A 14,806-nucleotide genomic window follows, 5' to 3' on the forward strand; every position below is an offset into this window, starting at 1 on the left:
GGATCGCTCTAGTCCGATATGGTCTAGTGTCTCAACCCCTGCCCCCCGTCACAGAACCTCACCTTCCCATCACCGTATCACAGGCGGCCGTGGAGGAAACTGCTGGCACCTCTCCACAGAGTCCACACTCTGCCACCGCGCTTCGCTTCATGAGAACCGCGGTATCCAATTCATCTGGTGGCCATGGTGGCCAGCTCTAATGAAGCTCATGCATTTCAGCATCTCCACGCCGTGATCACCAGTCTCGACAGGTTTACAGGCTACACTAACTACACTGACACTGGCGCAAGAGTCGTGGAAAATCTGGCCTATCAGATTTTCGACCATAGCAAGGAAGACCATTTTCGGGAAGCATTCTCTCCCCTTCTCGGCCAAGGATGTGGAAAGCTCAGCCTTTTTATGAGCTGGTAAGAAGCAATACTGTTTCGACCTGGCAGCACACCCAGCACACCCAGCACTGCTTGAAGGATGCCCTCGGATTTCGAGTTCCAGATCGTCAACTCACTAATATTACCAGCTGCTAGACTGGTAGAAAGGAGTGCAAAACTCATCGAAACGTCCATGCTATCCACCGTAGCATGAGAAACACCTTTGGGGGCCGAGCAAATCATTACTCCGAAGGAACGGTCTTAAATGATGATTCGCCACTCATGATCCGATACTCTACATTGTAGGCACTACACCGTAGTATGCACCAAAAGTTACATCATCGCGTCTGTATAATAATTTTGGACCCGTTGTGAGATTCAGGCTCCCTGCCGTACAGATTTCCTTCTCAAGTGGTAAATGCTGTTGCGCGCCTGTGCCTGTCCAAAATGTCTTAGAGCTTACGGACGACTACCCCGATAAACCAAAAAGGGGTGGAGAGCAGCAGGTGGGAACTTGCTAGAAGCGACCCGAATCGCAAATGAAGTGTAGAGCATACTGCTCGTTGGTACACTGGAAAATATTCTTGAAGCCATATTCTGAAAAGGGGAGAGAGCAAGGCAATTGCTTAGGAGACATGGGTAGGGTTGGGCTGACTACCTCCCACGGGAATAGATGAATTGCTCTTTCAGACTACCTTATGCTCTGTCCCACTAGATGCGCTTCTTCGTGCGTGACTCAGACTCGTATGTCTTCAAAACCTATCTTGTGAGAACATTATACAAAGTTATTGGACCCTGGCAAAAGTGCAACATAGCCAAGTCGAGGAGGTGATTCAAGGGTCCCCCTCAAGATTCAGGCTCTGTGCTTTATTAGTGATGATAAGTTCCTGCTGTGCTGGTAGTATTCGAAGTTAGGCGGCACGCCAGCTGGGATTGATCTTGTGTAAAATACTATGCTTTATTGGGGCATGTAAGGTGATGTTGCTTGGTGGTCGTCTCCCCTGCCCGAGGGATGGGACTGGATGCCCTGCCTCTACCTAGCGCAACATACATCCGTCCTTCCACCATCAACTTTCCTTCCCGAACATCTACTTCCCCCCCAAACCGTAAAATCCACGACAACTCCCCACACGAGGCGCCTCACTCATTTCCAGTACTGCGAGACATAAACGGATTTCTCAATACACCTGCCAGGTACTTCTTGCGACAAGCCTATTCCATGCATGGCATAGCCTTGTCTCCTGCCATTTCCAGCATCATTGGCGTAGATCTAGTCCACAGGACGTATACCATTGCACGCACCGCAACGCGATTTTTCTCTGGATATTTCACTCTACGCTTCGCACAGTCGATCCAACACGGACTTTCACTCTGATGGGTCGCAGTCTTGTTGCCCTCGTTCGATAGCCTCGTACTTCAGCGCTTCTCGCCCGTTGATCTTGCGGGAAGCGCTTCCTTTCCACTCAATAGGAGAGTGGCAGCGCCAGAGCTGCCTATAGAAATTCCGCGATGGCCAAAGATGGTTCACGTCGCTCGAGTATCGCAGTATCAACACATGCCAGTTCACCACATGAGAACAATGACGACGTTCTAGCACAAGATCCGAATTCGAATGAGACTGGCGAAGCCGCGCCCGACGTTCCTCAGCCAGCTGTCTCGAAGACAGACACGGTCAAATCATCCGCTGCAAATGGAACGATTTCTCGAGCGGCAGAATCGCAGCCAATGACCGCATCTAATTCCAACTCCTCAAACCCCTCTACGAAGGATGCGGCATCAAGTGGTACAGGTCCTGCAATCCCTTACGGTACACGGTCGCGCAACAGGACTGGGAATTCTCGACCAAATTATGCTGAGGATAAAGAACTGGATGCAGAATTCGAAGTAGCGCCGCCTCTGAAAGAGAGCACTGGGCGCAAAGCAACAAGGACAGTGGAAGCGATGTCTACCACAGAGGCTGGGCAAACGCAAAATGCCACTAGAATTTCGAACGGAACTATACAAGACAATGCCCCTACAATTCCAATACACCACAAAGATCCTATACCAGGGACATCTACGTTTTCTGCCAATCCAACAGCTAACGGCGGTCATTCGAAGAAAAGAAAGGCAGCAACACAGGCACCCCTACAACAACCCCAGCTTCAAGTCCCACCACAGAACACGTCTCAAGCGGTGACCCGAAGATCCAGTATCGCCCTGTACACAGGAAATAGCCTCGAAGATTCGAATATGCTGAGTTTTGAAAATTGTGGGGGGCGCCTGAAGAATAAAAAGCTTGTAGCTGATGATGGAACCGTTCTAGAAGTCAATGGTAAGTACATGATTGCAATCCTTTCTTCGCAGTCATAACAAGAATCAATGACTGATATTATTAGATCACGCGTATCTTGTCTGTGAGCCTCCTGGGGAACCGTATTATCTGGGTCGCATCATGGAGTTCCTCCACATTAACAACGACGCTACCCAGCCTATTGATGCTTTGCGCCTGAACTGGTATTATCGAGCCAAAGATATTGGGCGCAAAGTGAACGACACTCGGCAGGTGTTTGCATCTATGCACTCTGATGTGAGCCCTTTGACAGCACTTAGAGGAAAATGTCAAATCAAGCACAAGTCCGAAGTTGAGAAGCTGGACGAGCTTAGAAAATCGAAAGATTCGTTCTGGTACGAAAAGCTTTACGACCGCTACATTCACCGTTACTACGATGTCATCCCAACGAGTCAAGTCATAAATGTGCCTGCCGAAGTTAAAAAAGTTCTTGACGAAAGATGGAAATTTATAGTCGTTGAGCCGGGACGTGGCAAAGAGTTGACAAGTGCTGTTAAATCTTGCAAACGGTGCAGCAAGTACTGTGCAAGGTTTGTTGCCCCCATCAAACAATGTGAAATCAACTAACAGATATCAAGCAATGACTCAGTGGACTGTGCAGTGTGTCACAATACATATCACATGAGTTGCGTGAATCCTCCTTTACTGAAGAAGCCATCCCGTGGATTTGCTTGGGCTTGTGGGCCATGTAGCAAAGCGCAGGAGAAAAAACTCGAAGCCCGCAATACCCCAAATGTCAATGACCCAACCGAAGATGATGAGAATATTGACGATGATGACGAAGCTCACGAAGCCGCTGGCGATGATCCCGATACTGGTCGGACAAGCCCAGTGTCCAGTGAAGTCGATGTTTCGTTCCACCCTGGCACAGCGGAACAGATACACCAGGCCAGCCTGTGGCTTTTCAGATATCTTGGCATTCATTGCAAAGTTGAGGACGCATTAGATTACGATGACCGGATTTATCCAAGAGCGAGCTCACGTCTTGGCCCTCGGCATCAAGCTATTGTTCCGATCTGGCCTGGTAGGCCTGTGGAGTATGTCAAACCTGCTGAGATTAAAAGGAAATATGTGAAAGGAGGTGGTCACAAGAAAGATACCAAGCTGCACAAGGATACGATAGCCGCTTTGGAGGCCGACAAGATCGCGCGAGAGAAGCGTCCGAAGTGGGTGATGGATGAACCTCCCGGCTATGTCCATAGAGGAGAAGATTACGAAGATGGCGACCCGAACAGCACTGCAACTTTGCTCTACAAGCTGCCTGAAGCCATAGAGGTCCCTGGAAGAACTGTCACAGGTTTCGATCCGGAAGGGCACCCAATACCGGCCAGAGAACAAATGATTTTTGATTACATGGGCCGTGCTGCGCAGCTTGCAAGGCATCTTGGACTTCCTGACCTGTCGACAAATCTACTAGATGTCGCACTTCATACCTTGCATCTCAATGGTTATGATGTTGAACAAGCCCTCCATGTCTTATCACAGACAGACAAGAGAACTTTCAAGGAGCCCGATCTTAGTCCGCAGGAACTCAAAAAGTTCGAAGACGGCGTCACGAAGTTTGGATCAGAATGGCACAGCCTCAAGAAACACGTCAAAACAGTCAGCGCCGCAAACATTGTTCGATTCTATTATACCTGGAAGAAGACGGAGCGTGGAAAGCATATCTGGGGAAGCTACAGCGGTCGGAAAGGGAAGAAGGAGGCGAAGAGAGCGGAGGCCACCACTGGAAAATTACAAGACGATGTCGCTGACGAAAATGACGATTCTGCTTTCGACAACGAGAAAGCTCGTGATAGGAAAAGATCGTTTCAATGCAAGTTTTGCACGACGAGGGAGTCCCGACAATGGCGGCGTGCTCCAAATACGCCAGCTGGTACCATGATATCCGATAATCCGGCTGGTGGCAAGCCTGTTGGGAAAGATAAGGGCAACCAATTCATGGTTGCCTTATGTAGGAGATGCGCTGAACTGTGGCGACGTTATGGTATCCAGTGGGAAGATATAGACGAGGTCAAGAAAGCGACGCAGGCTAGCGGTCGAGCTTGGAAGAGGAAGATCGATGAGGAGCTCTTGAAGGAGCTAGCTGCAGCCAACGAAGTTACCAACGAAGCAGTGAACGTTACCCCAGTTGCACCTCTGTCCACAAACGGGACGCCAGCACCAGCTTTGGCTAATTTACCGGTGGGACCTGAGCCGCCACGGAAAAAGCAAAAAGCCGCTCCTGAGAGAGATACCATCGAACCTGGTGTGGATGTGGCTGTAGTACCTGCAGCGAGGAAGAAACTGGTAGCTGAGAAACCTGCCGGTCCTCCACCACCACCAGAGCCGCCAAAAGCTAAGATACTTCCTTGTGCAATTTGCGGACAGATGGACCCCATGGGTGACCAGCATCTATCTTGCAAAGAATGCCGAATGACTGTCCATCGCAACTGTTATGGTGTAGTGGGAGAAAATCGAAGCCCAAGCAAATGGATTTGCGATATGTGCTCCAATGACAAGAACCCTCAGGTTTCGATCGTAAGTACACGGTGGCAATTCACGGCCATTCATTACTGACAGCCTCTAGCAATACAAGTGCACCCTTTGCCCAATAGAATATACAGAGCACGACTTTGTTGAGCCACCAAAAGTCACCCACAAGAAGAAAACAGAGAAAGAACGTGAGCGAGAGCGAATCGAACGAGAAGCTAATCAAAAGGCGGCCGACTATTTTCGCAAAAAGCAAGAAGAGCAGAACAGACCCGTCAATCCTCGAGAACCATTGAAACGTACCGCGAATAACAACTGGGTCCATGTCACTTGTGCTGTTTTTACCCCTGAAGTCAAGTTTGGTAACGCAAAAGCTCTTGAGCCTTCGGAGGGCATTCCTTCAATCCCCACAGCTAGATATGACGAGACCTGCAAGGTATGCAAAAAGAACAAGGGTGCATGTGTCAGTTGCCAATGTTGCAAAACACCAGGTATGTTTTCCGCTCTTAAAAGATGAGCGTCTAAGCCTGACATACTTAGTACACGTTGGGTGTGCCCACCAAGCAGGGTATCTCCTTGGCTTTGATATATCCCCCATTAAGCAAGGTCGACGTGATCAACCGAATATAGCTGTCAACATAGGCCAAAATGTAGGCACGATGACAGCGGGCATATGGTGCAAGGACCATGTCCCTACGAAAACTGTTCACCGAATGCATGACATTGCTGATCCAGAGACGGGGCTGAATGCTTTGCAGCTCTACGTTCAAAATTTCAAGCAGGCTGATTTGACATTGACTGGTACAGTCCGCAAGGCTACGCTCGTTAACCAGTCAACGAAGGTCTTGAATCCTCAAGCAACTCCCGCACAAGTTCCTAACCGACGAAGCTCGACAACTACTGGCACGAATGGGAATGCATCAACTGGGAAAGGATCGGTTTCTAATGTGAAGACGGAAGACTCGTACCGGGACTTGAATTCAGTTGCCAAGAACAGTACATCGAAGATATGCGTCACTTGCGACGTTGATGTCAGCCCCAAATGGTGGCCGTTCCCACCAGATGCACCAACGCAAACTTCTGAGCCTGCTGCCGATGTACCTATGATGATAGACAGCGAGCAAGCTCCAATAAGAGAGTTACCATTGACCAATGGCCACGCTGCGAACGGCTCTCCTGAAGACACTGGTGGCACCAATGTGGCTTTGGCAGCAGCAGCCTTGCACCAAAATCCTGCCAAGCTCATCACTCCTACTGAATTTCAATGTCATCAGTGCCATTGGAAGAAGATTCGGAAAGAGCCTACTCCACCGCCTCCACCCACGTCAACCACTCGAGAACCATCGCGTCCACCTCTCGATTTCAGCCAACCACCTCGGATTGCCACCCCCGAGCCAGAAATGGGCCAACCACCGCCAGCACCATTTGTCTGGCCTCCTCCTCCTCCGTCTTACCCGCCTAATGGCCCTTCATACAACTGGCCACGACACTCTCCTGGGGCCCAGACTGGGCCCCTGGTAAACCACATGAATGGCAGCCACTCTCCTCGACGTAACTCTGGATCCATGCAGTCACATAATGGCCAACCTCAAATGCGGCAACCAATACATGGCGTACCGCACTCTCCGCGCCAAAATGGTCAGATACCACAAGGTCCGACTGGCTTTCATCCGCCTTCACCGCATCGTAGCATGGGTTCTCCAGCAGATTATATGCAAAACGGCACATATCCATCGTACGCTTCTACGCGACCGCCTCCTCAACACTTGACCAACGGGGGGCCACCTCCAAGGGCTCCTGAGCATCCATTCTCTCACTCCCATGCTCCAATGCATCCCCGCCATCCGTTTGGACCACCACATGGTAGCCCGCCTTTACTCCGCGAATCGCATCCTCAGAGCAGAGAATCTATGAATCCTCCCAATAGCAATGCTCGACCAAATGATGGTCGTGTTAATGGCGGGGCGAGTGCATCTCCTTCTCTGCGAAACCTACTCTCTTAAAACAATCTGTATTATTCCAGCATATAAATTCTTGGTCTTTGTCTTGCATGTATGAAACAAAGGTGGGGGTCATGGTGGCTGGGTTTAGGATCTATCATGGCGGAGGGATTTTCAAGCGTGGCGTTCAATGGGACGTGAAGATGTATGAATAGATTCATCATGAGCAGGAAAGCGCAATAGCCTGCTCTATGTACTCGGTGGGAAATGATAGATACCTTCCAAATTATTACGGCTCCTTTGCTCACAGCCTTATCCATGTCCAGTAGACACAGAAGTCGGCTTTTCCTCCAAGGCTCTTACAGACCCCTTGACTCTGCAGATTACTGGTACCTACATCGGCATGATATATTCTTTCTGGTCCAAAGTCGGAAGCTTTTGTACAAAACAAGTTCCTCGCAATTGCTTTAGCCAGACCCTGGCCACGATAATTCTCCTTTGAAACTTTTTTTAATGTATATCGAAGTCAAGGAGAAGAATTCAAACTCACCTCGACATGTAAACTGGTCAACGAAGCATCCGGGCCTATTACTTGTCAGTAAAGCATCATGGCGAAGAGATGTCCTTCGTCACCTAAGAAGCCCCAAGCAATTGGCGCATTGTTGAAAAAGACGGCCAAGCTCGGCAGAAGTACCATAGGCCTCCTATTTCCCCATCAGCAAGGCGGCGATAGCATTGGAAATGCCACTACACACTCTTTCCTGGGTATTTCAGTCCGAGACAGAACGAGTGGGACATCGCTTCTTCGGATCTCCGAATACACCAAATCCTCACTGTGAAGCGCCACATCTGGAGGTAAATTTCCCGCCTCAAAGATAAATTTGAAGTGAGGACCAGTTGCCTGCTTTACCCTCTGCTGCTCCTCTAGAAGATTGAGAACCTTCTCATTTAGGCTTCCTGTCAGAACTATCCCAGGAGTTGCTCTCGCACCATTCACTTGCACATAAGGGCCTTCAATATCCTTCACTCGTCTGAGGATTTCAAGAACCTGTTCTTGACACTTCGTTTCGATCTGGCTTCCTTCTAATTTTTCCATAGATGAATAGAGCCACATTTCGGTTTCTGTTCCACGGGAAAAAATCAAGATACGCAACTGTGAAGATGTCGGGAGACTCAAAGATTGTAAAGACATGGCTATTGGGTGTTTTCCCGCCTTTCATGTTCATGAACTGTAGGCGGCGGAGAAGAGCGATGGAGTGAGGGAGGTGGTTTGACAGTGCCGTGAAAGTTGTTTTTGAGACGCCATCCGAACTCTCTTCTGGTTCAGGCATCGTTTGGCTATTAGATTACTGACAATTTTGGTGTGAGGAAGAGTAGAGAGAGTAAATACTTGAGGCAGTTGTCTGCAAGCACCATGAATCACCTGCCAGGAAAATGGCGTCGGCACATTAACCCCACTCCTGAGCGCATTTCGACACTTACTGCATTAATGAAAAGTATTCTGGATCCTAACTTGATAGAGTCTCTCCAATTAGGAATCTAAACATAATTTTGGACTGTACGGTTTTCAATATAATTCTATCTGATGAAGAAGATTGAAATGTCATGCCGAGCAGACTAAGAGCTCGGCCGGCTCGGGATGCAAATGAAAGCGGGTGATTCGGCTGAAACCCGGCTGGGCTGGGATTCGTCCAAAAATGACGACGAGTCTCGGCACCTTCTGTGGGAATTATTCTAGACCACCACTGTACAATTGCCCGCGATATCCTTTCTGCCTCTCATTCTATCTACTTTACTTGTACAGGTCGGCTTCAACCTTCTCCTCCATAATATTTACAGTTGAATCACTTCGTCCTACCTACCTTTAACCATGGCATCCGACGAACCCAGCATCCGGGTCGATTTTGGCACCCCGATCGTCTTCTTCGATTCCCACCCGGACGAGCAGGAGGGTCTTATATACTCCTACTGGTCCGGACTCAAATCCACACTGAAGATCGCATGGACAGGAGAAGTCCCCAAGTTCCACGAGACAGGCGTTCTGCGCATTTACTTCTGGACGCATGATGGCACTCAGGGATTGAAGGACTACGAGCTTCGTGAATACCAGACCGTAAAGGAGGATTGGCAGAAGCTTTTAGATCTGCCGGAAGTTAGGAGAGCGGTTGTCATGGGCTATTCGGGCCAGAACCCATACACGCTGGGCAATAATCCTTGGGTGGAGAAGTTCAAAAGGGACGCGAAGAGGGCTGCGAAGGCGGAAGAGGAGAGGAAGGCTCTCGGGCTGAAGGCGGCGGAGAGGAAGAGAGATAACAATGCTGGGGGAATGATCGACTTCGATGAGCTGATTGAACAGACTGAGCAGGCGGAGTATGAGAAGGAGCTTAAGGAACGGGAGCGGGAGCTGGAACGTTCCGGATCGTCTGAGCATGATCGACTACTCGATGTCTGAGGTGGGAAAGAGTGTGACATGGATTACAAAAACTTGTGCAATGAATCCTCCGATCCAGGCAGATAGCCACTCAATAAGACGAAAGGACAAGCTATGTCTTCTGTGGAGGGCAGAAACAGCAGCAAATAGCTGTTGCTTCTGGGGAAGGAGGACGTGGAGAGTGTTGAAAAGGGCTGGACGCTCGAATATAGAGCTGTAGGCTCGGCAATCTGGGATTTAGATTTGATGTGTTGCTTGTGTGTAATATAACTGCTAGCCGGATGTATTCTTTTCATCCTCGGGGGATCTGGCGAGGAAGTATTGGCACCGAGAGCAGGTGCCTCATATGTACGCAAAAAGCACGCAGGCTTGAGAATAGTCTCAGAACCTCCAGTTGACCGCAGAGACTATCGATGAACGTGAGATTGCGTTCAAATACATCTTCATCCGAGGTTTTCGTAGCTGAATTCCGATCACGTGATCATGAACTGTAAAGTTTCGGACCGTCCACCTTGGCGTCGCTGACATCTTCAGGCATCGCGAGCCAATTCCGGCAAGGACATTGATCAACAACTTACAATATCCATGATGAGCGGTCCGCTACGTAGCAAGCAAGGCTGTTGGACCTGTCGGCTCCGTCGCAAGAAATGTGACGAGAGACGTGACATATGCTTGATCTGTGAATCCCTCAGTATCACATGTTACGGCTATGGTCCCAAGCCAGAATGGATGGATGGTGGAGAAAGAGAAAGAGCTATGGCAAACAACATAAAGCAAATCGTTAAACACACTTCCCGGAAGAAAGGTCGTTTGGGGACAACGCTGTCAAGATTTCGCAAATCTCCCGGGAACGAGGAAAAGGGGGGAGGAACCATTCTAGCTCCTAAATCGGGCAATAAAGTCGCAGACAACGGTTCCGCAGGTAATATGCTGGAGCCTACTGGCTCGGAAACTTCACCTGTAAGTCATTCTTCAAGTCATTCGGTATTGGTGGTCTGATATGAGCAGGCGGCTTCAACGGACGCTGCGACCAAGTCATCTGTATCCGATAGAAATCAGTCTTCTTCGCCCGCAGCTAATCAGGAATGCCCTAACTTTCCACCTGTTGAGATGATTGCTGTCTCAAAAAATGAGACAGTCCTGCTCATGCACTTCCTTGATCATGTATTTCCTTTACAGCATCCAATGTAGTAAGTACTGTTCTTCATCCCATCATCTGGAGCTTGCTTACCGGACAAGCATTGGAAATGACAAATCTGACACCATTTGACTTTGTAGCAAGCCGCAAATTGCAGAAGGTGGCCGTAGTTGGCTTCTTTCTTTACTGTTGCGAACGAAACCGCTGTACCATGCGAGCTTGGCGCTAAGCGCCTACCATAGGGGAAGTATTCTTTTGGCCAGTCAGCGATGTGTTGCTCACCACTCGATGGTGGAACAAGAAAAGCATCTTTCTATATGCTTGGAAGAGTTTCAGGAGGCAATCAAGAACGTTGACCACTGGATTGTGTTCAAAGCTTGTCCCAGGGACAATCTTGGGCTAATGGCGGCTGTCGTGCAGCTCATATACTTCGAGGTTTGATCTATGTCATTATTTTACTTTCGATTGCGCTAATGGAATATTAGCTATTTGCCGGCCACGGAACTGCTTGGAAGATCCACTTACGTGCAGCTACAACGACCACGCTGCAAGGATATTGGAGCCAGTCAACTGAGCTTGGGACACTTGAACCCACCGCAGCCAGCTTGTTCCCGCCTGTATGGGAGGGACAACCAAATGAGAAAGTCACGTCTTTCAAGTTTTTATCTGGGGTAATCATCTGGCTTGATATACTCGATTGCATCACATCTGGGAAGGCACCTAGCCTCCTTCCGCTACATTCACATGCACTTAGTCCTCGTTCACATATCAGGCTGGAAACCATCATTGGGTCAAGTAATTGGGCCATCCTCCAAATTGTAAGTGCTACGACCATGGCCGCTATCTCATTGACGCATTCAAAGCTAATCCGTCGTACCTTGCTCAGGGTCGTATTGCTGCACTGTATGAAAATAAAGTCCAACTACTCCAGACTGGCTGTATGGGAAGTGAAAATGGAAGCACTCCATTCGACCGGAAAGTCGACGACATCAGGCATGAATTACAACGCGGGTTGACCGAGCAAGCTCTTCTTTGTCTCCAAGTACACTCGAAGCCAGCTGCCCCAGCGGACACATCGTTACACAACCAGGCCTGTGTCACACGTCTGTTTGCCCTTGCTGCTTCGATTTACCTGTACTTGGTTGTTCAAGGATCTCGCCAAGAGACGTGCCCTCTGGCAGAAGAAGCGATGATGATTCTTCGAACTCAGATGCCTCGCGACATAATGCACGTCATAATCTTTCCCCGTGAGTGAAATATGCTTCTTGATGTTCTTTCCTTCTTGGGCTGGGGTTGATCACTTTGCCCTGCTGCTTGAAGAATGACTGCTGCAATGCTCGTACAATGGTTAGAAAATCTGTTAAAGACAAACGCTGACACATAACTTACACATAGTATACATTATCGGATATGTCGCAAGTCCAGAAGATCAATCATTCTTCAGATGTGTCTTTTCTGCTACGCCAGTATTGGAACCTTCCCTCGAACATCGAAGCAAGATCCTTCCTCTCCTGGAAGAAGCCTGGCTTGCGAGAGATGATGCCTTCGATGGAGGAGGATGGCAGAGGTGCCTGAAACGACTCTCTGAGAGCAACATTTTGCTATTGTAAGTCTCCAAGGCTGCGTGAGGACGACTCGACAATGTCGGCATTCTGCTTTGTAAAGATAATTTGCAAGTTGGCTTTGTCGAAAGTTCAGCACAAGCCACGACAACTGATGACAAACCACTGGAGGTTTAATTCTCGGACTCATTGTCACTGACAACCTCCGGAATTGTAATGAATTGCGGTTCTGCCTCTGATTGGTCGAGCCGTGCGCTTCTTTGGTTGCGGTCCTCGCGCGGAAAATCTGCGGCAACAGACGTGAAGCGAAGTTCCGAGGACGACTCCGCACCATGTCTGCGCTTCCTCATTCTATTGGCTGTTTGCTGCGGCAAAACAAACAACTTCAAGCCTCTAGTCTGGTAGTCGCAACCACGCTTCCAGATTTGGAGAGAGCAGTTCGATAAGCTTTTCCGTTCATCGTTTGACAATTCGTCTCATTACCTGATCAAGGACGGTGGATACTGTGGTTTACCAAGCATTAAAATTGCGAAAGCTTCAACCATAATTCCGGGCCCATGGACTTTTCGATATAACTCTGGAGAACGCCCGAGGCGTGAAAGTTCGTCAGATCTTCTATCCTTCAGCCACATACTTAAAATCAACTTCAGAATCTTTCCAAGGTCTTATCACTTCTAATCGAGAAATCGCATCTCTCACAGCACAATGAAGACGGTTTTGATTCTTGGTGGTTCTTTCGGGGGCGTGGGTACGGCACACAAGCTTCTCAAACAGGCACCCAAAACAGGAGCGGTCAAGGTCATTCTTGTATCCAAATCAACGCATCTTTACTTCAATCTTGCTACTCCTCGAGCCATCATCCCCGGGCAATTCGCCGACGAAAAATTCTTCCAGGAGCTTGCGCCAGGCTTCAAACAATACGGCAACAAATTTGAATTGATAATTGGTACTGCGGAGAAATTGGATGTTGCAGCTAAGACCGTCGTTGTCTCGGGAGCTGATGGAGAGAAAGTCATCAGCTATGATGATCTAATCCTTGCCACTGGCTCAAGTACGAGAGGAGACGTACCATGGTGAGTTGTGTGCATGCAAACATCTGCCATCGATGGTGGAAATAGGGATGTACAGCAATGTCGCTAATTCATTGTTCCTGGATTTTAGGAAGGCACGCGGATCTTACGAAGCAACACGCGATGCGCTACATGACTTCCAAGCCAAGGTCAAGAAAGCTACGTCGATTGTCGTTGGTGGTGCAGGTCCGACAGGAGTAGAGACGGCTGGAGAGCTGGGATTTGAATATGGGAAAGTTAAGAAGATCACACTGATCGCGAGTGGTGCTCAAGTTCTCGAGGGTACACCACCAAACGTCTCCAAAACGGCGACAAAGCAACTCAAAGCCGTGAATGTTACCATTACACCCTCAACAAAAATCCTAGGCTCCGCCACGACCCCTGATGGCCGTACTGAACTTACCCTCTCGGACGGACAAAAGATCACTACCGATCTCTATTTGCCAACTGCCGGCCTGATCCCTAATTCATCTTATGTGCCTCAGGAATTCCTTAACCAGAACGGCTACGTCGTTGTCGACGAGTTTTTACAGGTCAAAGGCACGAAGAACGTATGGGCTGTGGGGGATATCTCTGCCGTGCAAAGGGCACAAGCGATGCTCACTGGGAAGCAAGCAGAGCACGTGGCCAAGAACATTGGTCTGTCTCACCAAGGAAAGCCTCTGCTTCCCTACAAGAAGGACGAAAAGCGTAAGTGGCTCCTCTCGTCTCGGCTTTCCGGAACTGTATTAACGATTTGGTTTAGTCATTCTTATGGTTCCTGTTGGCAGGAAAGCTGGAACTGGACACATGGGCAATATGAAGTTTCCAAGTTTCTTGGTCAGTATGACCAAAGGAAAGACTTACTTCACGCAAACTCTGGGCCCTCTGGTTGATGGATCTGCCTAGTATTACTACTCTATTTTCTTCTTCTACTGTCTCGAACTTCCTAATATGCAAATATCTTATCTTTGTAGTCATGTGTTGGATGGTGGGACACTCTGTCTGAGCTTTAACATTAGTCCTCGATTACGCAATATACCACATTTCCTTGAATGGTCAGCACTATCATAACCCTTTTCCGAAGACACTCAAACATGAAGTGCAAAGTTTGAGAGAGAGCTAGTTGAACTTTCGTGTCTGTTTCTGCAGAAGAACTTGGATGGTATTACTAGGAAGTCTCGACGACAGGGATTGAGGTCTAATATTGACCCTGATTGCAAGCTTACAATCAACTTGTTCCGTATCAAGTAGTTTACAGCTTGTCATACCACGCTTTTTTTCATGCATTGATATCGGCGCCATGCTTAAGTAGGAGTACAGTTGATGAGTCCGACCGGCTCTTAACAGCAACATGAAGTGCAGTCTCGCCCATAATATCTTGGTAAATGACATCAATAGCAGAATTCAAAAGTGGCTTGGTTACAGCATCATTAACAACCTGAACAGCAGAGAATATTGCTGTCTTCCCTAAAGAATCTTTCACATTGCAATTCGTGCTTTCCAGAAGAAGT

At 48.6% G+C, this 14,806-nt stretch overlaps 6 protein-coding genes across 6 annotated transcripts; 4 read left to right on the top strand and 2 right to left on the bottom strand.

Annotated features, from left to right (window-relative positions):
- Positions 1-132: 132 nt before the first annotated feature.
- ONS95_007867 (uncharacterized protein) lies at positions 133-1,337 on the bottom strand. Its single transcript, XM_058501390.1, has 2 exons — positions 1,064-1,337; positions 133-806 (listed from the first exon to the last, which is right to left on the bottom strand). The coding sequence occupies exon 2, from the start codon at positions 609-611 to the stop codon at positions 312-314; it is 300 nt and encodes a 99-aa protein (XP_058362709.1). The 5' UTR covers positions 612-806; positions 1,064-1,337; the 3' UTR covers positions 133-311.
- A 540-nt stretch (positions 1,338-1,877) lies between these two features.
- SNT2 (putative PHD type zinc finger protein with BAH domain-containing protein) lies at positions 1,878-7,175 on the top strand (the record flags this gene model as incomplete). The annotated part of the gene is made up of 5 exons (XM_058501391.1): positions 1,878-2,682; positions 2,747-3,230; positions 3,279-5,220; positions 5,270-5,663; positions 5,713-7,175. 5 exons carry the CDS (start codon positions 1,878-1,880, stop codon positions 7,173-7,175), a joined length of 5,088 nt encoding a protein of 1,695 aa, XP_058362710.1.
- Positions 7,176-7,707: 532 nt separating this feature from the next.
- On the bottom strand, positions 7,708-8,226 carry ONS95_007869 (uncharacterized protein; the record flags this gene model as incomplete). Its single annotated transcript, XM_058501392.1, has 2 exons — positions 7,708-7,816; positions 7,868-8,226. 2 exons carry the CDS (start codon positions 8,224-8,226, stop codon positions 7,708-7,710), a joined length of 468 nt encoding a protein of 155 aa, XP_058362711.1.
- A 756-nt stretch (positions 8,227-8,982) lies between these two features.
- On the top strand, positions 8,983-9,564 carry ONS95_007870 (uncharacterized protein; the record flags this gene model as incomplete). The annotated part of the gene is made up of 1 exon (XM_058501393.1): positions 8,983-9,564. The coding sequence occupies one exon, from the start codon at positions 8,983-8,985 to the stop codon at positions 9,562-9,564; it is 582 nt and encodes a 193-aa protein (XP_058362712.1).
- Positions 9,565-10,299: 735 nt separating this feature from the next.
- Positions 10,300-12,291, top strand: ONS95_007871 (uncharacterized protein; the record flags this gene model as incomplete). The annotated part of the gene is made up of 6 exons (XM_058501394.1): positions 10,300-10,503; positions 10,552-10,733; positions 10,822-11,116; positions 11,167-11,499; positions 11,568-11,928; positions 12,077-12,291. 6 exons carry the CDS (start codon positions 10,300-10,302, stop codon positions 12,289-12,291), a joined length of 1,590 nt encoding a protein of 529 aa, XP_058362713.1.
- Positions 12,292-12,948: 657 nt separating this feature from the next.
- Positions 12,949-14,201, top strand: ONS95_007872 (uncharacterized protein; the record flags this gene model as incomplete). The annotated part of the gene is made up of 3 exons (XM_058501395.1): positions 12,949-13,316; positions 13,405-14,003; positions 14,059-14,201. The coding sequence occupies 3 exons, from the start codon at positions 12,949-12,951 to the stop codon at positions 14,199-14,201; spliced, it is 1,110 nt and encodes a 369-aa protein (XP_058362714.1).
- Between the last annotated feature and the right edge of the window lie 605 nt (positions 14,202-14,806).

Source organism: Cadophora gregata (assembly GCF_030347475.1).
Source record: "Cadophora gregata isolate MNR1 chromosome Unknown scaffold_2, whole genome shotgun sequence".
In the NCBI taxonomy this organism is placed as follows: domain Eukaryota; kingdom Fungi; phylum Ascomycota; class Leotiomycetes; order Helotiales; family Ploettnerulaceae; genus Cadophora; species Cadophora gregata.